Here is a 24,011-nt window from a genome sequence, read left to right as displayed (position 1 = left end):
TCATGAACTGGTTCACGATATGAAAATTATTTCGTGGTTTTGAAAATTATTTCGTGAGCTTGGATACTTAGTTGCAACAAATTTGCTAGAAATCATGAACCAGTTCACGCATACTTGCATAACATTTTAAGATTTTGAGTTATTTCATGAGCACGTCGTTGAATCGTGACTATGGAATCATGAACTAGTTTACGATAATTGTTAGAATTCATGAATAAAACTCCGGATTTCGTGAATTAGTTCACGAAAAAATATATTTTAATTTTGTGAACTATTTCTTTACCACAAAAATCGGAACATGTGGAAGATCTAACAAATCATGAATCAGTTCACGTCGTATAGTCGGGCTCTGAATAATGTTGCCAAAGTTATGCATAAAATCACGATTCAACCTTTGGTTTTATCAATAATGTTCATGACGTTGTGAGCAAATTCACGACAGATAATCGGTTGGTAATTGGTAATGGAAATGGGGGAAACCGTGCTGAAGTTCACAAAAAAGAAGCAAATATCTTTACTACAAAAGCGTTACTGAAAAGAAACTCATGAACTTCATGATTTCGCAACGTAAAAACGCAATTGTTTCCGAATTCATGACACTTTGTTCGCGATTTTGGGAACAATTTTTTTTCCGCGCATTTAATTCTCCGAAGAAATGTTTTCGAAATTCTTTTGAAAACCATGTTTCGGGTACTCTTTATAATTATTTGTCAATATCTCGTATGCACACCTGATCGACATAGCAGACTTACAGTTTGAAGGTTACGATCTGTCATTTCCAAAATGTGAAATATGCGTAGACCAAATGTAAATATAGAAGGATTTCAAGCGACAAAAGTTTAACAAGTATAATGTTCGTCCATTTCATATCTTTTTTTTGTTTTGAATATGGTAGCTTGTAGTTTCGAAAATATACCTGCGATCCGCACATGTTATATAATATTGGAATGGGCATATCTACACCATTTTACGTTTATTGATTGTATCGATCGTATGATTTTCTCTCGAGATATTGACCAATGACATTATTATCCAGAACTGTCATATTGTAGAAGCAAAAAATCCATTCTTGTTAAAATGTGTTGCTTTTTAAATTAGCAGGACCGCAAGTAGTCTGTCACTTCCTTGCAAGCGTTTGTTAGTGATGGGTTGACAACGATACATTAGCAAATAAAACATTTTTTCACATTGATATAAAGCAGTTAGATTTAAATATTTTTAAAATTTAAAGGAACCTACATGCCATGTACCAAGTTCACACAGAAAGGACACGATATTTCAACGTCAATCGCAAGCTAACCAATCAACGAAATTTCCGATGTCACTAAAGTACAATGAAAATTGCTTCCGTTTGTCTCATTGTAAAAAAAACTAAGGCTAGGATTTACTGTACGATATTTTTGCAACATCTGTCTGCCACACTTTCGGTTCCTTTTTATCTAACTAGACTGGTTTGATTTAGTACACCTAGTTTTGTAAATACTTGTTCAAGCCCCTCCCCCCACTCCATTTGCCACAACTACTGATCCCACCGATCCGCCCATCCACGTCATCCATCGCCTTATTAGTTTTTTCGTTCAATGTCGCTTAAAAGTGTACAATCCACCATTCGACGACAGGACGCGATGCTCGACCATCGATAGACTTTTTCGGTTTCGCTTCTGGTCGCTGAGCGTAGCCGACTACATTGCGTCAGCAGTTGCTGGGTGCACTCCGAAAAAGACTTCGACGATTCGGAGTCCGTCATGGGTTCCAATGAGTAGGACAGTAGAGTGGTGGATAAAACCTCCTACTACCAACCACCACCACCACCGCCCACAACCACCACCACCACCACAACCAGCACAGCCAACAACAATAACAAAATACAAAAGCGAGGAAAAACCATCATCCAAACTATCGAACGAATCATATCATCGCCATTCTGAACCACCACCAATCAAAAACTACAACATAAATAAATCATAAAAAATACTTTCCTTCTCATTGAAAACGATAACCGTGTGGGATTGATGTAGGACTCTCCCTCTCTCACACATACGTACATCACACTGCACTTTTTTAGTGTTTTGCGATTGATATGCACCCGTGATTTGAAGCAACTCGATACTAGACCACACCCCACCGCCCGCACACGGAAGCTGTTGACGCAAACTCCGCGCTTGACGTGGTTTCTCCCCCACCCCCGGAAGTTGGACGCTTGCCCTTAGAGACTGATTTCTGTAGCCAGCATTAGTGAATGAAAATTTAGACGCTTCCCTTGTCATGAGTCTTTCGGTTTTATTTTTACATCGATCATCCCGTGCTCATTCATTTATTCATCTGTTTTGCATGTTGTTGCTTCCTTGGAACCATCTCGTTTCAAAAATAAATACACCCTCATGCATTTTTAAACCCCTTTAAAGTTGACCCTCAACCACCCAGTCAATGAGTTCTGCTCCGTCATTTGACGGAGGAGCGTTACCAGTGTTTGCATGCGATTACTAACAAGAAAACTTTTTCTTCTTCCTGTCCCTCTCTCTCTCTCTCTCTCACTCTCGCTGTGTGACCTGCCCGCGACGCTGATCATCAAACGACGGAAACTTTGTGACCATCTCGGCTATCCCACCCTCTCTCTCGCCCTCACAGTTGGACTTGCAGTTGCAAGATGAAACTGGCGGCGATGTTAGTAGTTTCGTGACGAATGGGGAATGGGACCTGCTGGGTAAGTACTTCTTTACAACTTTTGCCTTTGTTGATTGAGTTTAACCCATAACGTAACCGAGTTGAGTGAAGTTGTGTCCTAGTTGTGCCGGGTTGTTCCCGGGGAAACTAATTCGGAGAAATACGAATTTTATTATCTGTGGTAAGCGGAGACATTTGTGTTCTACAAGAAACACTTGCTGGGCAAACATTGCTATGGCTATGAAAGAGCAATCAAACAACTTTATTCATCTTTATTTAGCAATTTATTCTGTCGAGCGATATTAGAATAAAATCAGAGTAATATCTTGAAGTACAAAAGTCAAAATGATAATAATGTTTGTCGTTTATTGCGAAGACGGAATAGAAACGATGATTTTAGCATTAATTTATTTTTGTTTTAGTCTGACGAAGCACTAATGGAAACTTAGGTACTCATGATCTGCCTCTTGGTGTGTTTAGGTTGATAATATTGGGCATTATTATTTAATATAAAGTATAGAGTACAATAAAACAAATTTAAAAAAAGTTATTAAATTCGAGTTTATTTACTTGAAAATAACAATCAAATGAAATGAACAGCTACGATCGCGCCCAGTGTCACCAATTCTACAACCAGGTTTCCGGTACCGACGTCCGTTTTGTGAGTCAATTAACTCCCAGCGTTGTCACGATACACTCGGTTAGACCCCGGTGGTGATTCTACCTTACTCCGACTGTTAATTTACTGTCGCGGTGGTGGATTTGCCTGACACCAATGATCGTTTTCGTGAGCCATTTAATTCTCCATTTCATCACAATCTAATCGATCTAGTCCCCTTTGGTGGACACAGACTACTGAACAAGTCAGTCAGTGGGGGCCGATGTGTGTCCAGCGATTTCAATTGAAGCGTTGCTTTTGGTTCACTGGCATCCCAACGATCTACTGCTGGCTGTTCGATGCGATCTACCCGATCTAGTCCCCAGTGGTGGCTCTCGTCTACTCCAGAGACTTCGGCAAGACTTCGAACTGTTAGCTCTGGTCATTAGTTCGTCGATCTCTATCAATCAGCGACGAACTGTAGAATGTTACGTCGATGATGCATTCCCGACCGTCTTTACGGAATGTGCTAGCGGATCTTTCGGTGCACAGCCTTACATCAAGCTTCGTCAGTGCTTCCAGCAAACCGTATCGTATTGCGTTGCTCAGCATCCACGACCCACGACCCAATCTCTTGGACAGGGAAACCGCCCATCACTTGGATTGTTGCACTATCAACCACCCAGTTACCGTTATCGAGAAGAACAAAATACGGCCTTGCAATAATAGCAACGTCGCTTTTCGTTTCTGTTTTCGGCTGCCACAACAGCTACGGTGTAATGTCACAATGATTGAGATTAAGCTGGATTATCTCTATCAAGGTTAGCCGTCTTTCGCCTTTCTAGACGCATGGCATTTGAAACCGCCCTTTGTGTGATCGTTTTCGACTTGTGATTTACAGATCATGCACCTTGGTTGCTTTGTGCAGTCTCAAGCAACGTACCCAATTTTACACAGTACAGACCTGTCCGGGACCTTGACAAGGTCGAGGTACAAGCACCTGAAGCATCGTTTCAACTGTTTGGTAACTCGCAAAGAGACTGTCAGCGAGCATACCGACCATCCGACTTTTATCTTGCTAGCAACGACCACTGCTAATCAAAGCGCCGCCGTTTGAGTGCCTTTCTTACGTGTTCATAATCCGGATAGTCGGAAAGTTGCAAGGATCCTGCTCAAGGATTTAGTATCCAGCTCGCGGTAGGTCGAGCTTTTGACAGAAAGATCCTTCTTCAGCTCTAAGCTCATCTCGCCTTTCTGAGTGCGCCCCGTTTTGATGACATTCTCTCCAAGCTCCTTCAGTTTCGGGTCCTCACTCACTCTCGTGAGAAGAGCCGTGTACGATGTCCTATTGTTCGCTTCGATAATCAGTGCATCGCTCCTGTCCCTCTCCCGCGAAGCGGGTTGCCTTTCTTCTCTTGTTCCATCTTTTTTATTCCATTTTATCCGCTTCGCCAGCCAGCTTTCCACGATGCGTCAGTCACGCTCTTTTCCAACGTTCGGTGTCTCCTCAGTTTCTGTCTTCTGTGGTTTCGTTCAGAGCTTTTTCGGTTGATTCAGCTCTAATAAAGAACGTCGTCGTCAACAGCAGTTACGGCCGATTTAATATTCGTCACTAGCTGCTTGACCTTGATGTGCACTTTGCCAGAATGCAAACATATTCAAAGGTACCTTGTAATGATTTTTGCCAACGTGCTTTTCGGACAATAAATTGGAAATTTATCCGAGATTAAAACTGATTCAGATTCGTGAGCTCTCTTATCGAATCCTGATCTTTGTGGAAGGAAAATTAAGTTTTTATTAAAAATAGTTTGCCTTTACCAAATTGTGTAGACACGGTAGAATAGCATTGCAATCGGCCGATACGAATTGTGGTCGAAAACTGGTTATCCGAGTTTATGAATAACAATTACTTTTACTTGTCTCTAGTCCCGTAGACGAATGCTCTATAGCAGAAACCTATTGTATAAATTCAACACTTGGCTTGATCAAATAGTTTCTGGTAAAAATTGTGTTTGATTCTAAGGTTCCAGGAGTATTGTTTTTGTATGATACTAGTATAGCTGGGAATTCATCGATAAATGTGAGTAAATTGTGTAGTTTCTCGGTGCAAGTCGCGCATAATTTTCTGTATAGGAAAGGCGAACGCATCTGGCTTTCTTACAAAGTCAAAAGTTCATCACGTCGAACAGGACGCTTGTTCGAAAAAAAAAAAAATAAGCACGAAAAAATCCAATCATTGTTTCGTTTGCGGGGCGATTTCTCTCTAAGGTTTGGTTCTAATTTTTAATACCTACTGTCGGTTTCCGAGCTTTCTAACCTTGTTGCATCAACATGTTTGTTAGGACATTACAAAAAAACTCATTTTTGAAATCTCAAATGCCCCCTTCATATTGTGACAAAGGTCGAAGTAGATGCCAAATTTTACATCATGTGAATAATTTTAGACACCTACTTTGTTTGAATTTTTTGACGTTGGCGCTATGGAAAAATATGAGAAAAAAATATATTAAATTCTATAACTTTTGAAGTAGCACAATCAAAAGATTTTCGTTTACTCGAAAAATACTGGAAGTTGAGGTTTTAGGGAATTTTATCAAAAAACCCTTACCCCTATGGGTTGAGATCGACATCACCTTTAAGTTCTTTTCTTTCCCCTTTTTTATTAAAAATATGATATGTGCGTGTGTAATAAAGTGTAAGTATAGGGGGGGGGGGCGTAGCGTAGTTGGTAAATCGATTGCCTTGTACGCAGCGCTCCTGGGTTCGAGTCCCGACCCCGCACTTAGGGTTAGAAATTTCTCATAAGAGATTTTTCTAACCCGAAGAGGCGAATGACCTTAATGTTAAAACCTCTATAATCGGAATAAAAAAAAGTGTAAGTATGTGTGATGAAAATATGTGATTTTTGTAGCTTCATCATGTAGTAAGGGGAAGAGAGTTCGAAAGTGTAGTGTTGTAAACGAGAGTATTTTATGTTCTAACATTATTTCTTGGTATGGATGTTCCCAAGTAGGGTGGATATACCAATAGTCGCATACTTAAGGAAAACTTTTGCTAAAAAATCGATCAATCGACCTATGGGCAATGTTAATACATTAAACGAAAGCTTTCAATCCCTACCTCATAGCAAAAATGTAAATATGGTTTATTAACTAATTTATGTATTCAAAACCGCTTGAATATGAACACATGTACCAAAAGTGGTGCAATCGCTAATTTCGGTTCCTATTGCTGCAAATCCCATTGATTTCTTCTAGGACTTGCATCTATAGGTACATTAGATCAACCGTAGGTTCAAGGGAGCTCAAAATTAAAAGAAAATCAATTTTTTCAATAGTTATTTGAGTAAATTTCAAGGATAACAGTTTTATTGTCCCATAATTTTAGTGCGACGAATCGAGAAAAAAAATATTTGTTGATGGTTGGTATCTTAGTTAGGCGTATAACCCACTATTGCAACTATTAGTATTACTCAACTGTAGGAGCATCTAACCCTAATCCTTCCGTGCATCATTGCAACCAGAGCTTAAAAATTGACATCCCCGCGTGAGGTTGAAATAGAAACGATTCAATTCTTCTCCACCGTGATGAATGAAATATTTGGTTCGTTTCCCTTGTCATTCTTTCTTTCGATACAGCGCATTCATGTTGGCATGTGTTCGGTTTCTGAGAGGAATTAGCGTGCAAATGTGCATCAGATAAAGATTACGTTTGTACCGTAAACCGGGGTGACATTGATCATTTTTCGAAGTAATCATTACATATTTTTAGACGCAACACATTTTTTTCAAGTTTAATATTTTTAAACCATGTACTGATGTATGGAGAACAAGATTGTATGGTTTTACCTAAAATTGCCCTTTACAGCTATTTTTTCAAAAATGATTTCAAGTTGAAGTCCGTTTTCGTGTTCCGGGGTGACTTTGATAATCTGCATGTTCACCCACATTAAGTTATTGATGTCAATGCTTTTCATTCAAATGTTTGTTTAAACTAATTCTGGAAAGATACTCGTTGTTAGATAGATGTTAATTAGTATTATACAAAGTATTTCAATGTACTGTAAAATTCGAGTAATCAAAATTCGTATAATTTGTGTCCAACTAGAATAAAAGATTCTGAAAACTTTTAAAACTGCTAAAATTATTTTGTTTCAGTGTTTTATCAATGTACAAAAAGTTTCATCCATTTTAACACGTTGGAATATTGAACAATAAAAAAAGTTGCGAATTTTAGCTTAAAATAATTTGAAATAATTGCCAACTAGTTTCACAAAAAATGTATTAAAAATAAACAAACTCTTAAAACTAAATTTAGCATATCCCAATCTAAAGCAAAAAAACTCGCTTGTAATTTATTACTCTTGCTCAAATCTGAGATTTATTTGTTTTATAAAAAATAGACACTTTACGAAGCTTCGTAAAAATCAGGTGAAGTCAAATTTCAGTTTTTTGTAGTTTTTGTACCCAAAAACTGAACAATATACTCAAAAAGTATAACAAATCAGTATTTTATAAGTTTAGAGTAAAAATCATTTCAAATTAAAATGATTCGGTAGACTATTCTGGTTTAGTAAGCGATCTACGAAAAATGTTTCGAGTGATCAAAGTCACCCCGATGATCAAAGTCACCCCGGTTTATGGTACTTATACTTATCACTTTTACTTGATAATGTGAAAGAGTGCCAACTTTTGCCTTCAAATTATCAATCGAATACAAATAAATGCTTTAGTTGGCGAATGAAGTAATATTTCCTCTCCACTCAATCATTCGATTATGCATGAAATTTCAGTCAGTTGGGAAGTGAATGAATGAAGTAGGCGTTGAAACTGAATGTTGGTTTCGGTAAATTTAAACTTAGTTTGAAATTTCGCACCGCTGATTGCAACCTATAGTATCATTTTATATCGTAAGAGAAAATTTACTAGCGTTCTACCGAAGACTACATATTAAGAACACTGATATCGACAGAGATTACAGCGCCTCTATTGGAGGAAGGGAGGAAGCTTAATTTAAAAGTGCATATGTGTGTGAGCTTTACTGTGGGAAGTATTACCTTTACCCGTAAGTGGCGTAGCTGTTACTGTCTCCAGATTCTGGACAGAGTTGCCAGTCTTCTTAACCCATTCATGCCCATGTTGTTTGTGGACAACAACGTTTTTAAACAGCTATAACTTTTGATTAAGGCAAGATTTGCTCACAAAAACAAGTAAGGCTAACAAATGTGACTATTGGCTTTCATTTGAGTATTAACGTTTACAAGGATCAGCTCTAGAACTGAAGTTATTGCAGTTAGTCTGATTGAACTCCGATGGAGCAGTGCTGCCAGGGACTGTTGACGAAGGAAAATGAATTTTTCATATAACTTCGTTATGTTGCAATATTAGTGAAAATTGATAAAACTTATCAATTTAGACTATTTTTGGCTACGTTTTCCACGCAATTGGACTATTGTAAATATTCTAAAATTGAAAAAATTGATAAATGATAAATATTCTAAAATTTTAAAAATTGAGCAGCTTTTAGCACTGCAAGGAAAGCACCTACGTTTATGAAAAAAGGTTTTTCGAGTTTCTTGACCCCACCGTTTTAAAGGAGAAATAGTTTTGAAACCCTACATGTACTAGAAAAAAGTTGGGCATGAAAGGGTTAATGTGCAGTATTCGGTTCTACGTTCTGCTAATAGGATTCATTCACTTATAAGTGACATATACTTCGCAGTAAAGCTACCCGGTTCAGGCTTTGATCTTTCGGGACTCTGATCCACAACGATCTACCTAGAAGAAATCAAGAGAGCACTATAACTTATTGTAGAAATAGCAAAAGCTTCGATAGAATCTGATGAGCAAAAATTCCTTTTTTTTTGTTTTTAAACTAGACTTATAAGAAATAAACACAATAAAAGCATTTCTGTGTATTTCTGCTTTTACCATAGTGTGATAATAGTGTAATTGAAGAGTCACAAAGATTTCCAGCATTTTGTAATGAATCAAAAATATAGACAACCATCTAAACAGCGTGTTGGTTTTTTCCCAATAGCGAACATTTTTTCCAAAAAAAACGTTAAAAAATATTGAATAATTCAAACTCGTGCATCCAAATGATCATATGAAAGGCCGATAACAAAGGGTACTAAATAAAGCGATGATTTGGTAAGCTTCTATTCGGTTAAAGTCATAAAATATACTAATAAAATATAACATCCAGACGAGTATGAACGCTACTGTCGTATGTTTTGTTTATTTTAATGACATTTGTCTTCAAGTGCTCTACATAATCGTACTTATAACCAACTGTCATTATGAAATGAATGAAAATTTGATTTCTTGGGAAAATTGTGTGGTATCGGTTTTATTCGTAATTCCCCTACTTAGTTTTATTGTTTCGCATCTGTTGTTGAATTTTGAGTTATTTACATTAATGTGTATTAAACATACCAGAGTGTTAAATAAAAGTGTGAATGGTGAACAAATCTGAAGCGCAATAACTATTGGACCTACATGATAAAAATAAGACTGAATAAAAAAACCGAATTCATATTATTTTACTAAACTTACGAAGAACGGTGAAAAAGTTATGAAAAATTTGTAGATTCCACAAATTAATTCATAGATCCGTAGCAAGAACAGAAATTCGTAGATCTACGGAAAAATCTATGCGTGTGCCAAAAATGTCACTATTGTGCTAGGTGGATTAAAATTATTTTCAATTGAAAAATGTGGCTTTTAGCTACGACACGGTTTCCGGAAAAAATAATATTTTTTTTCAAATGTCCAATGTTTCAATAAAATGTTCCTGCATCTCCAAGTTGTAAATATATGTTTTATTTTCGATCCAAATATGATAATGCCAGAAAATTTATGTATTGCCGCACTTAAACAACGTGACTTACAATAGTTACATTCCTTCTTTCAGTGTTATTATTAACCTTTCGTTATTCCTGATATGATAAAACCGGAAAAGTTAATTTCCAGTGCAAAAAAAAACACATTTTTCTGTGTAATTAATATTCCACTTTTCTTAGGAATGACTGGCGACTCTTTGAATATTGTCCCTTTTTGCACGAAATGTTGGTAAGGTGGATTCCGATATTTCGACAGATGTTTTGTGCTTTCGTTTATTGTGACCAGCTTGGAGATGCATGAAAAACGAGTGTGAACATTTCAAGTAATAATGACAATCTTCCTATGACGGACAATAAATTTGAATATTAGCAATAATTAAAAAATAACAAATTTGAATACTAGCAAAAAGTAGCAATCGAAAAAAATGTACACACAATATAGGTCACCAAATATCCGAGATTCTTCAAATATTCTCAAAGGCACACATGTTTACCAGATTTTGGGCAATGGTAGGGTCGACTTGTGAAGACACTTTCAAACCTATTTCCGCATGGGCTTGTTTTAACTTTTCATTGGGATTTTACGAACGGATTTTTCCATGCCAAATCCGATCGAGAACGTATCGAGACTCCGTTGAGACCTCAAGAAGTGTCCGTTGCCGATTCCAGATGTGACGATAAATTTTATATCCCATCTCTGCGGATCGCTTGCCAAATAAAAATTTTATATCAAATTTCGACGTCTTCATCCACTCAAAATCCTTGTATAAGATTTGCCACTGTGTTTTGGTAGTCACTCCTGTTCTGTACCTTTCGATATTTGTTAACGTATTGTAACTTGGAATTGGATTGAAATGATGGCTTGACGCTTGATTAATTCAATACCATCCTGCTCTTGCAGTGCCTCGTTCTCTACCGCAACCATCACTCCACTTGGTTATCTAATTCTCTTTAAACGTCTCGATCACACGGAAGAAGTTGCAATGTGCGATTGATGCTAAAGGGTTATGAGCAATTAAGCGCGACTGACCCTGAGCATTGTGCCCATGCGTAAAGACGGTTCTGCAACGACGGTAAATGATATCTCTGTCAAAAAAGATTAATTCTAAATTAGTCTTCGAACTCGTATACTCCACAAGAAAAAGCATAAAGTGCAAATAAGATTTCACATACACACCAAAAAATAATGAAAGTTAAACGACATGTAAATCAATACGAATGTAAACATACAAAGCTTGAATCAAAAATTTGATTGAAAATTAAGTTTAATTCGATGCACTTAATGAGAGCATCAGAAAGCATACGATTTTACACTTTCGTTCGTGTAATATTACCTGTCATTTATTTTACAGCAATATGGGATTAAAAATATATTCAAGAGCATTGATTTACCGTTTAATGAAACTTTAATTTACAATCAACATGTACAATTACAATAAATATCGCTGAAAAAAGCACGATAAGTTGTGTGTACTTATGCTGGAACTTAATTTTACATTTATATTTTTGTTCCAAATATGTGCATGAAAATAATTTTAAAATTACAAAATATTTTTTTCTGTGTACTATTATTTTAGATTGGTAGTAAATCGAAAGCGAAAGCTTCCTTGCGTGGTACCACATCCCGATCAGAAGTTCGTAACAATATGCCATCAAAACTATATCTCTTTATACTTGGTACAATTTTCTGCTATTAGTCCTGATTTGGAACATGATTTCTATGAAAATGTCATAATTTTGTTATTTGATTCTTTCATATTGCAATGGTAACATGCTTAATCAGTTTTGTAACATGGTGTCGCACAGTAATTCAGAAGGGTGAAAAACTAACAAAAAAGTAATTATCTCATGAGTTTTGCATTGTAGCACTGGGGTGTCTGTGAGACAGTTACTGTACAAGAAAAGGCATTGATCAATGGTTATTCCACATTTGAAATATACTTTTTCAAAAGGTATTTAAGACCGGTGTTTAAAACATTTAGAAAGTATAATTCCAAAGAACTTTTCTGAAGACACTATGTGTCTTTCTTTTTACGTGGAATAATTCATAATAAAGTTTTTACTTTATGCTTATTGTCTTCGAATTTCTACAGATTTGAAATGTTCTCCAAAATGATTCAAATCAATATTATATACACATTTCCAGAAAAACATGTTTTTTTACATAAATACAAATTGCATCAACTCTTCCCCACATCCCGGGACAAAATGCACTACAATGTGAATATACCACACAGTTCGTGAATTTTACAAGGAAAAACATCAAAAGAGACTATTTTAGCATTCTGATATAAACAATAGATTTTGTTGTATTATACATAGTTTCTTTCTTACATTCTTACATTATTTTCATGTCCGTAATTTGGCGTGATCAGCACAAAAGCATGTAAATTCAGATGTTCTAAACCTGATATCTACGTTGTAGTATGAGTATCAAAAATGAAATTCTTTTACGTTTGTCTTCAATTCTACATGTCGTTGGATGTATTGTACTAGAATTTTACTCCATACTCGCAACTTTATTAAGTGTTGACAACTTTATGTCATTACGCACCGAAAAGATTATTGCAATTTTTCGCATCTCTTATGTAAAATTAATTGAAACACAGAAGAAGATAGAAAATCTGATTATTACTTTATTTTAGTAAATCATGCTATCTTCATCAAAAGTTCCTCGACAAAGGCCTTACAACGCTTAAAGCGGTTCGATAGTCCAGTATCAGTTTCTCTCTCTCACTCCATACAACAGCTCAGAGACTTCCTTAGTTGACTCATTAAAATTAAATTAATTCCAATCAAATATAAGGATTGCACCATGGCCACCGGCAACGATTCCCCGCCCCCCCCCCCCAGACAGCGGAGCATTGATCAACTAGAGTAAACTCTGAGGAAGGCATCTGTTATCTGTATTTTGTGTTAACTCTCGTGTGTCTCAACTCAACGCATACTCCGATAGTTTATTCATTGGCTGGCTATTCAACTGGGCCTTTCATGTCCTAGCTCCCGGGGCTTTTGATGATGAATAGAGGTGAAAAAAAATCTAGCAGGCGATCGTTTGATTGTGTGTACATATTTCAGCTAGCTTGAAGCGAATTTGTGTAGTGGGTGCTGTCTGTCATGTTATTCCTGTTACGGAGCGTTTAATATGAATTGGTCAGAAATGAACCCGATTTCGTAATTGGCAGAGCACAGAAGAATCATAACTCCACAGCACAATGGCGTGGTAAAGTGTGCTGCACTGCCGGACAATATAGACGCCCCCGGTTAGTTGCACCCAATTCATTGTGTCTGTGTATCTCTGCATATCAATAAACCGTGCAGGTGATGCTGCACTGATGGGCTCTCAGAGTGTGTCAGAGCTGGAAAGTAACCTATGCAGCAACTTCGAATGGGCTGAGGTAAGTCTTTTCGACGATTCAACTTCCTGTCTGTCGTTTGTGCAGTGCCATCAGGCATCTTGACAGAAACTAACATTTCCTTCGCTTCAACGGGCATCAGCTTCGATTGACTTCCAGTCGATTGGGAAAATGTTGGAATACAAACACGCACGTACACAAACTCATATATACACTGCAACTGCACTGCAATGAATGCAGTTGTTTGCTGTTTTCTATGAACTGTTTGATGATGGTGACGATGATGATATGGTTTCCCTCGGTTCCGATGGTCCTTTGTCAACCAGGTGGAAATCAGTTGCCTATGAGGATCGTTGAAGTGCTGTAATTGAAGTGTTCCTTTACATCGTCCTATTGACTGTTTGTTTTTAGAATAATCATGATGCTTTCAATAACTTTTCGTTAGATCGGATAATATGCGACGACGATCATCATCATCATCATCGTCATCATAATAAAGTTCTTTATTTTCATAAGACATATGTGTACATGGTTCGTTCATAGTCATTCGGCACATATGTCACCATAGACATTATTACAATGGATGAATGATGTATCGTGCCATGGGAACAGCTCCGTTCTGCTTGTTTGACATAAAATTGGCATACTGCCAAACAAGCTGTTGACTGATATCTACCATCTTTCGTCTGTTAGTTGCGCCCAGTGACGTAGCCAGAAGAGGTTGGAGGTTACCAGCATAGTTTAGTATTACGACAATATTGAACATAATATTATAGAAAAAATATAAGAGTATTTCGAGATAAATATGGCGTAAATCTTTCTAGAAACAAGAATTTATGACCATTATGGGAATCCTGAAATCATCTCAAAATACTCAAATTTCAAAAATTTGTGAGCATATGTTTGAATAATAGTTTTTAAATATTTGGAAATAATTTGTACTGATTGGATGCAGCACATAAATACAAGTTAAGCAACTGTTTGTAATTGGGCATAAGATGTCTTTGAACTGAACGAAATTTTTATAAAAGTTTCCGGGCAGAGTTTTCCGTAGTGTGTCATATGGACACAAAGTTGAACTGTGGGATTTTGGCCTTGGTACGAACAAGGCGTCGTCTGACTAGTAATGCTGCCATTTACAGATCCGTAGCATGGTCTTGGCGGAATCTCAGATTTCCGCTCCATGGTGTTTATTTTGGTTTTATTTCGACTTTCGAGCAATAATTTAGTGTGTACCCTGAGATGGTACACTTATGCAGGTTTATAAATTATTCTCACTTATATTATAAAACAGATCAATTTATTGTCTGTCACAGGAAATTTAAAAAGGTTTGTAAAGCTTAGACTTGTTGTTACTCGATGAACCTAAAAAAATAGAAAAAAAAGTTGGAGTTTCGGAAAATGGCTTCATGGAAACCGAAAAATCTCGTATTTTTCTGTAAAATTCGCTCGCTTTTTCTCCCAAATAACAGGGATAAAATGTTTATTCAGTTTTCTGTGGTTCATCGACAGGTTACACATATTGTGCATTCTCATAAAAAATCAAGCCACATCGTAATTAATGTCGCCGATTTGAAAAACACGAGAAAAACGCTATTAAAGGGTGTCCCATATCAAATTGCATCACGGAAAACACGCTGTAGGAAATGACCATTTGGGCATTTTCTCTTGAAAATTTGGGTAGACGTAGTTTAGAGTATAATGTTTACACTGTATTTTTATCGCTGTCAGTTTTTCAAAAATTGTTACCGATATATTGAAATCTGCGAGTGTTATAGCAAATATGCGCAAAATGCGCGAGGAATGCATGGCTGTTTAAAACCAAAAGAAGTTCAGCGTGTCCACAGAGATCGTGGGAGACTATTCTAGAGGTTCAATACTATAAATTAAGCGGATAAAAAAGAAGTCTATGTTTTTGCGCACTACACCACTTAATAACAAGAATATCATTTCGGGAAGTAGATGGAAAATGACATTTACAGTTTGTCTCTAGTAGGTCAGGATCGGTTTTAAAGATCATTTGATTTTTGTTGTATTATCAATTGTATGATTAGCTCCTAAACAGGGGGCGAATTAATTAAAATTTCAATATATTTCAATTTAGTGGCTCATAGTGGTGTATATTTGAGCGCTGAATTGAATGGCGTAATAACGTTTCGTGAATGTACTAGGTCCTAGGACTCGTTGTCAAGCTTTGAGCTTGAATAATCAAGGAAAGTAAAATACATTCTTCATAACTTTTTTTACGGTCACGATCACATTCTGATAAAACAATTTTGGCGGTTAATCCTCCTAGAAGAAATTATAGAGAATTTACTCTTCAAGCAAATTCAGCTCGAGGCTTAATGTCTTCAGCAAAGTTTTCGAAAATGGCATTTTAAATACCTTAAAAAAATTCAAATAATAAAATTCACATAGCATTCATAATACAAGGCTTTGAAGCTTAAAAAAATAGTTATGTTGAAGAGAACTGAAAGGCCCAAATATTATTTTATATTTCGATATTCTTTACTCATGTAGTCTTCATATTTACAACAATTTTTTTAAATACCTTTATCAACAACTTTGCTGAAGGCAGCAAGCCTATTACTATTTCACAGATATAGTATTTTTTTTTTAAATTTTTGAAGAGTTACTTATAGGATAATCAATGACTAAAATTTTCATATCAAAAAAATGTGCTGCACTGATAATATAAATTCGTAAATATAATGAAATTGATCATACAATGCACGAGTTCATTCGTCGTTTTCTGCTACGAAGTATTTTCGTGCTTTGTAAATAGTAGGTTTCGTTCATTTCATGAGCAAGAATGGCAGCTTGGTGAATGAAAGCTTTCATGAATTTTACATATTTAGTATACACTGCACGAATCTAACGTAACGACATTATTTTTAGTGAATGAAACGAAATGTTTAATAAAGGTTTGTGTATATTACGAACGATTTCGTTGGTAACACGAATTCATATCGTTCATCTTAGAAAAGTTTTCGTATTGAATAGCATATTGTTTTGACATTGCTCCTACAGAGAAAAAGTCAAATCTATTCATACAAAACTCAACTGAATCCATACTGCTCCAGATTCTGGATCAACTGGAAGCGAAAGAGGTTCAGGAATGCTTCCTGATACCAGCGGATACGGATACGGTTACTAAATACTGATTTATTAGGGAAAAGATGAAATGAAACTTGCAGCTTTTTGACAAACGGAAGAATACTATAGGACATCATGACCTCCTTGGATCCGATGGGAACTCTTTTGTGACCAAATTTACAGGTAGCTGTTAGCATAGCAACTAAATGATAAGAGATTGCTAAATTTGGCTATCCATCGTGTTTAAAAATCTGTCTATGAGAGATATATAGGGAGATCAAGGATAGCTAGCACATCTCGGACTGGGATTCGTTTAACGGAGATCTGGCGCTAGGGCACTAAGCGCACGACCAGACAACATGTTTAATGTTGCGATAATCGTCACCATAACCGCAGAGACTGCTCTCCCCGAATCTATTACGCCGAAAATGCGCTTTCAATGTATAGCGATTTGGCATGACCCGAGATATCATCCGAATGAAGTTACGAACCTTATCCATCCCCTTGAACCAACGCTTGTTTGTGCCTTTGGGATTCCTAAACTTCCATTGTTCCATGAAATTTACAAACATTCGGGTGTCCTCTGATAAGAAATACTGAAAAACTCGGTGAAGCTACGCGATCTTTCATGAATTTTACCTTCTAATGCCTAACTGTTCGCATTTTCTCATCACCCCTTTAATCTAAGTGTCCGTCTTCTCATTACTCGGAATGGAGCAATGCAAAAGAATTCAAACTAAGGTAATCTGGTGTGATTTTTCAGATAAAGAACTAAGGAACTCGGCCGAATCTCAGCTTTTTCGCATCTTTTACCGAAATCACAACAGCTGAGATCTCAGTAAAAGTGACGTTTGATAGTTGAGACTCGGAAAATATTTCATTGAAAATCATCAAACAAATCTAACTTTACTGAGATATCAGTTTCTAAATTTGCTGAATACACGACTGTTGCTAAATTGCCAAGCCGAATTGAGCGTGTGTAATAATGTGGACGTGGTCGTTGATGCGTAAATATAAAACCATCAGTTTTGTGGGCAGAATGTATGCAGCACAGCCTCTTTTATGATCACTCCAGCCCGGGGAGAACTTGACAGCTCCCATATATTGAACTCATAAGCAAATTTTGTGGTGATGAATGGTGGCTCGAATGGAGCAAAATTTAAAAAAGGCACATCCATTTAATTTTGTTCCATATCTGTAATAAAAAAATTCCACTGAAACACTTCTATCATCAAATTTATTTCACTGGTCTAATTAGACACTGTCCTTGTTCCACAAATTTAAATTCGAGCCACTTTCACTCATATTGGCTCGACTTATTTGAAAGTCATCTTCTGGTATTTTTGAAAATTTTCGGGGTTAAACCAACATCTATGTTTCTGTCAGGCCGGAACTGAGAAAAACGCGAGAAAAATTCTAATGGAATCTGTACCAGAACCATCGCAACATCTTCCGAACAGAACTAGAATTGAACAAAGCTCTGGCAGAAGTCGAGCAAAATTGTACATTCCTGGCAGAATACAGCTAAATTTATAATAATATTTATATAACTTTGCTGCCGTTTTTCAGTTAGTGATAAATTTATTCTCGAATAATTGTTTTCTTTATCCCAAAGTCCCTCTAAACAAGGTCCTAGCACGCGTCAAAACTGTTAGTGGTAGTGAACAGAGACAGTCTATAAAACGTGGTATTGATGACGTAGACGTGACCATTCGCCCTTAGAAACTGTCACACATACGAGCACAGAGACAGTTTTCGTTTTGACGCATGCTAGGACCTTCCTATATAAGGATTTTGTCTTTATCCATATTTTGGAACACGCATTTCTAAATTTTGGTCTAGCTGCATTGACGGCGTTCTTAACATACGTCACGAAACATGCTTTTCTCTTATAATTATTTCGTTTCGTGGTTCATGGTACTAAATCAGTGGTACATATATGCGACAAGCACTATCTGTCAAGTTGAGCGTAGATCTATATGGAGTCGTGTTGTCGCCAAAAAAGGATTCTTGGTTCCGTGTATTCCGATTAACGGTTGAGTAGCCTAGCCACCAGATGAAACATAATTTCTCGTTAATCCATCGACAAACCGGTGCCAATAACCACGTTTTCAGCATTCATTAAGTTTTTTCCTTTGCGTTTCAAACGTTGCATGTATTTGAAAAAAATCGGGCGATCCGACATTCACAAAGTCCTTATAGGAGCTCTTCGCGTATAATTCTGAGTGCTCTCTACCCACTACGAAGTGAGAGACCGTCCATTGCTGTTTGCGTCGGATCTCGTTTCGTCTGACCTGTAATCGCAGTGTCGATAATCAAGCCGGTTGAAACCTTGTATACTTCCACCGGAGGAATTTCTTGTTTTGATTCGATTGTTTCAGATATAATGGATGTGTAGCTGTTCCAATCAATATGCACACTATTAGAGGTCGAGTACTATGATAAATCCAACACGCTTGGCCACGGCTGTGGAGTAGTCATGATCTTGATATTGAAATTGTGGCGAATATCATGCAGTAAAATAGATCGGTTATCAACGTGAAGACAACCCTATGGCATAGCGTGCGAGTTAAAATCTTCTTGAACCAGGTGAGGCGCGATGTATAGGGGAACTATGTCTGCTTTTGATTCGGACTTGACAACCGACAACTTCAATATCTGGTTCCGAGAATCAATTCGGCCCTGGCGAATAATGTTAAAATTGTGGAAGATCTACGTGGGTAGATAACCAAATACTTCGTGTTAAACCTAGGAAAATCATGGGAGCGAAATATAGGGACACTTGGGGTTTTTGATGTCCGATAAGGAAATTTCTGTTAGTTTCAGAGATGAGGAGCCACTTACTTCGGTTTTGTAGTAGCAACCACCAAAGGACACTCTCAGGCCTTTATGAGACAACTTAGAAGAGGAAATGATTTATTTTTTGGAAATTTATAGGCAAAAAGATTCATTTCGCAAAGCAACTTCAAACACGTTCTGGATTGTGACACCGCAAAAATCAAGATCCTTGTGTATATGGATAACGGAAACGTGGAAGTTAAATTACATGATTTGGCACCACGTACTTGCAAAGTGGCCATTAAAAGATTCATGTCGTATTTCGGAGAAGTGGAAGCCATTACGGAGGATACGTGGAGGAACTACTTTCCAGGTATTTCAAATGGTGTTTTTGTGGTGAGAATGCGGGTAGACCAATCCATTCCCTCCTACCTTACCCTGCAGTACACAACAGAAGGGAGTGATACCATTATACAGCGAACTCTATGTACATATCAAGGACAAACTAACACGTGCCAGTTCTGTGAACAAACAGCACATTACGGACAACCCTGCCCAGAAACCGCTAAGAAAAGCTCATCTACACCCAAAACGAATCGTTGAGAGCGGAATTGATTCTGTTTTTTTCGCTCTCAAACTGTGAGCGAAAAGCTCCCAAACGATGCATTAGTGTTAAACCAACCTCATACTTGTGGAATACAATATCGTACCCCATAGCTACACACTGTTGGCTCATGTAGTGCAGGGATAACTTGAATAACACATACCATCGTCTCCATACTGTCCCATTTGTGATCACTGCTGCAATGATGCGAAGTTTATATAGCCCATTCGAACGATTGCTTATTATGTGTCGTTATGGCATAAGGTGTAAAGCAGGCGTTTTAGCGAGTGGATGTTTGTCGGTTCCAGTCTTGATGCTACCCGTTAATTTTTTTTCTAGTAAGGCTTAGTTCCCAACACATACATACAAACAAAATATTAATACAGCGGGGAAATGGTCAAAGCAAAATGCGTCAATGACGATGCTGAAATACCGACGCGGCGGCGAAATGCAAACGATATTATCTCACTCATCATAAGTGTGAAGCTTTATATACGCCATTATACTACTCCACCAGTGTGTCGTCATGGTACGGGCAATAAAGAGGTGTTTTTACCGATTAGAAGTTTGTCGGTTCTAATCTTGAATCTGATATAAGGTTTTTTTTACTAGAAGTTTCAGATCACGAGCTATTTATAGCAGCGAAGAAAAGAATGAAACAAAACAAAATGCAATGCAGCAGCAATGGGGATGACATTGCTTGTGGTGGTTGGGTGGGGGGAATGTAAGGTGTAGAAGAAAGATACGAAACTAAATACTAACAAAGTTTCCTTGTGTGTGAGTGTGTGTCATCGTTTTTTTTGCGTGAGCGTTGCGCTCATCCCGAATTGTGCGCGAACAGCTCAATGTTCAAAAAGGATTGCTTTTGGGAATGAGATTGTGAGCCCAAAAACAGAAAATCTGAGCTCACCGTTTTGGGTGTACAGAAAGAAATAACAATGCTCAGTCTCCAATATCATTCCCTGAGCCACAAACGTTGCCAAATTTGTGGCTGCTGTTCAAGCAATAATGACAACTGCGAAAGCCGCGTCAAGTACCACAAACTCAACAGCTAATTTCAGCAATGAGGGAGCTACTAGCAATGACGGAGGGTTCACGCTCGTTACCCGAAAGGGAAAGAAGTTAGGAACAACACCTGATCGCGAACATCAAGGCAGTAGCCCCGATGATGACCCGGACATGTGCGAAGACAACAGAAATACAAATGACCCCCATGGTATATTTGACGTGGATGCAAATATTTCCCCGATACAAAAACGGATCTCCGCGCGCAATGGCAAGTCGCGCGTACGTGATCGATCTTAGCATTAATTATTACTTTTATTGTTTTCTTCATGTAAATATATAAAAGACCCACGGCTCCGTGAAGCTAACGCCTTGAGCCGTGCCAAAAAAGGGAGCGTAGAAATTAGTCGTGGCTTCTACGTTTCTACATTGGGTATCTATATGGCCCAATTGTTCGCAATAACGGCATGCCCTGAAACACAAAAAGGTGAACAGGTAGATGAGCCCCGTTCAAAAGAACATAGTTTGGAAGAGTAGATCCGGCGAAAGGCTCGCCATGAGACTGATTGAAAATAAGTTCTTATATTCCTCGATTTATACTGAATGCATTGCTTGCAAACCATCAATCTCTACTTCCCTGGCGGGTACGTAGACAAGATACTTCTTCGTACACGACCGAGTGTTGTTTAGTTAGTTTACGCGATATATCGATGATGTTAAATGGGTTATATTCGGTTTGGAAGTAGACCTTCCAAGAGTCTGTTGTACTAGATGAATATAATTTATATGGAAAAGAAGATTTATCGACATTATTTCGCCATCAGGTGAATATTCAAATCGACCTTCATTGAACCAGAGGGGCTGTCTGTTGTCGCAGATACCTTCTCATTAGTCAGCACTAGACTGCCCAGAAAAATAATGAATTTTTGAAAACTCAATCGGCCCACCCCTGAGTCGATTCCTAGTCCCACCAGGAGTACTTGCTCCAAATTTGAAGCAAATCGGACAAGTCTAGCTACTGGACCAACGTGCTTGAAGTTTGTATGGGATTTTTCGACAATTTACATGGAGAAAACCACCTTGCTCACATTTTCGCCGCTAGGTGGCACTGTATACATCAGATTATCACCAAAAGTGAAACTTAAGAAGATAATTTTATTATCTACAACTTTGTTGAAGACTGCAAAGCGATCCGACTCCAATAGGAAAAGTTATTAAACTTTTAACGAAGTAATGTCTGAGTCAGTTTTGCATGGGGCCTAGCAGTGCATGATACTGTATCAGTACTAGGTTCTAACAAACTAAACATTTTTGTGGATTAATGGTTAGATTTAGCTGAATAGCATGTTCGGAAGAATTGCAGTACATAATACGAGTTATGTTTTGGTTAGAAAATTTTAGTTCAATCTGTGACCGCATAGATGGCGCCAACACTAACTTTTCAACGGAGAGAGATAGAATATCGAGATGTTTGGAAGAATTACTGCAATATTCTTGTGCTACAACTTTGTAGAAGACACCTAATTTCTATCTCTCTTCGTTGAAAAGTTAGTGTTGGCGCCATCTATGCGGTCAGATGTGGAACTACAATTTTCTAACCAAAACATAACTCGTATTATGTACTACAATTCTTCCGAACATACTATTCAGCTAAATCTAGCCATTATTCCATAAAAATGTTTAGTTTGTTAGAACCTAGTACTGATACACTACCATGCCCTGCGAGGCCCCATGCAAAACTGACTCAGACATTACTTCGTTAAAAGTTTATTAACTTTTCCTATTGGAGTCGGATCGTTTTGCAGTCTTCAACAAAGTTGTAGATAATAAAATTAACTTCTTAAGTTTCACTTTTGGTGATAATCTGATGTATACAGTGCCACCTAGCGGCGAAAATGTGAGCAAGTGGGTTTTCTCCATGTAAATTGTCGAAAAATCCCATACAAACTTCAAGCACGTTGGTCCGGTAGCTAGACTTGTTCGATTTTACTCAAATTTGGAGCAGACACTCCTGGTGGGACTAGGAATCGACTCAGGGATGGGCCGATGGGTGTCATTTTTTTTTTCTGTCACTCTAGTCAGCACTATCATGCGGGCTTGAGTACTCACGCAAAGAAGATTTTAGCGGAGGAAACAGAAAATTAATGCTACGATATTTAAAACTATAGGGTAATTGGTACTTAGCTATGGAACATTTGTAGTATCAGTAATCAACAAAAACATTTTTGCTGAGCCGTCGGTCACACAGCCCGTGAACTAAGGGTATTTCCAAATAGCCACCAGGTATTATCCGGAAATTTACACATACACTTACAGTTCAGACATGGTGTACTGCACTTTCGCCACCACGAGTAGAAAGTTACTACCCGCTCGGGAAAAAAGTATTTCGCCGATCCTGTTAACATCTGTCTTTGTTATTTAAACCACCGAATTCACCATTAGCCATTTGTTTAACGTCAAGCCAAACTAATCTGATAATAATATTTTTACTGCACATTGGCGCAGTTTAACCCCTTCACGCCCATGTTGTTTGTGGACAACAACGTTTTTAAACAGCTATAACTTTTGATTGAGACAAGATTTGCTCACAAAAATAAGTTAGGCTATGAATGTGACTATTGCCTTTCATTTGAGTATTAACAGTTACGAGGATTAGCTCTAGAACTGAAGGTGTTGCAATTAGTCTGATTGGATTCCAATGGAGCAGTGCTGCCAGAGACAGTTTAAATTGATCACCGTAAATGAATTTTTCACATATCTTCGTTATGTTGCAATATTATTGATAACTGATAAAACCTATCAATTTAGACTGTCTTTGGCTATGTTTTCCACGCAAGTGGACTATTGTAAATATTCTAGGAGAATTGTATTGAACATTGGAAGGTAAATATTGAGAAGCATCTAGCACTGTGGAGAAGCATCTATCTTTATGAAAGCAGGCTTTTTGTGCTTCGTTTTCAAATGAAAATAGTTTTGAAATCCTACATACACTAGAAAATAGTTGGGTATGACAGGGTTATAAAACTTTTAATAGTTAGTTGATATGGCGTGATTCGATCACGTTAC

The 24,011-nt window shown here is 37.5% G+C and overlaps 1 protein-coding gene across 2 annotated transcripts in view; it reads left to right on the top strand.

Moving 5' to 3' along the window:
* LOC131683369 (neuronal acetylcholine receptor subunit alpha-7-like) overlaps window positions 1-24,011 on the top strand; it is a 372,960-nt gene that overhangs the window by 274,960 nt on the left and 73,989 nt on the right. For both annotated transcript variants that reach the window (XM_058965291.1, XM_058965292.1), the window contains one exon: window positions 2,629-2,704. In XM_058965291.1, coding sequence (XP_058821274.1) covers window positions 2,629-2,704 — 76 coding nt within the window. The remainder of the gene's footprint in view (window positions 1-2,628; window positions 2,705-24,011) is intronic.

This window comes from Topomyia yanbarensis, chromosome 2, assembly GCF_030247195.1.
Source record: "Topomyia yanbarensis strain Yona2022 chromosome 2, ASM3024719v1, whole genome shotgun sequence".
NCBI lineage: Eukaryota > Metazoa > Arthropoda > Insecta > Diptera > Culicidae > Topomyia > Topomyia yanbarensis.
Note: the sequence above shows the minus strand (reverse complement) of the source record. Positions and strands in the feature narration are given on the sequence as shown.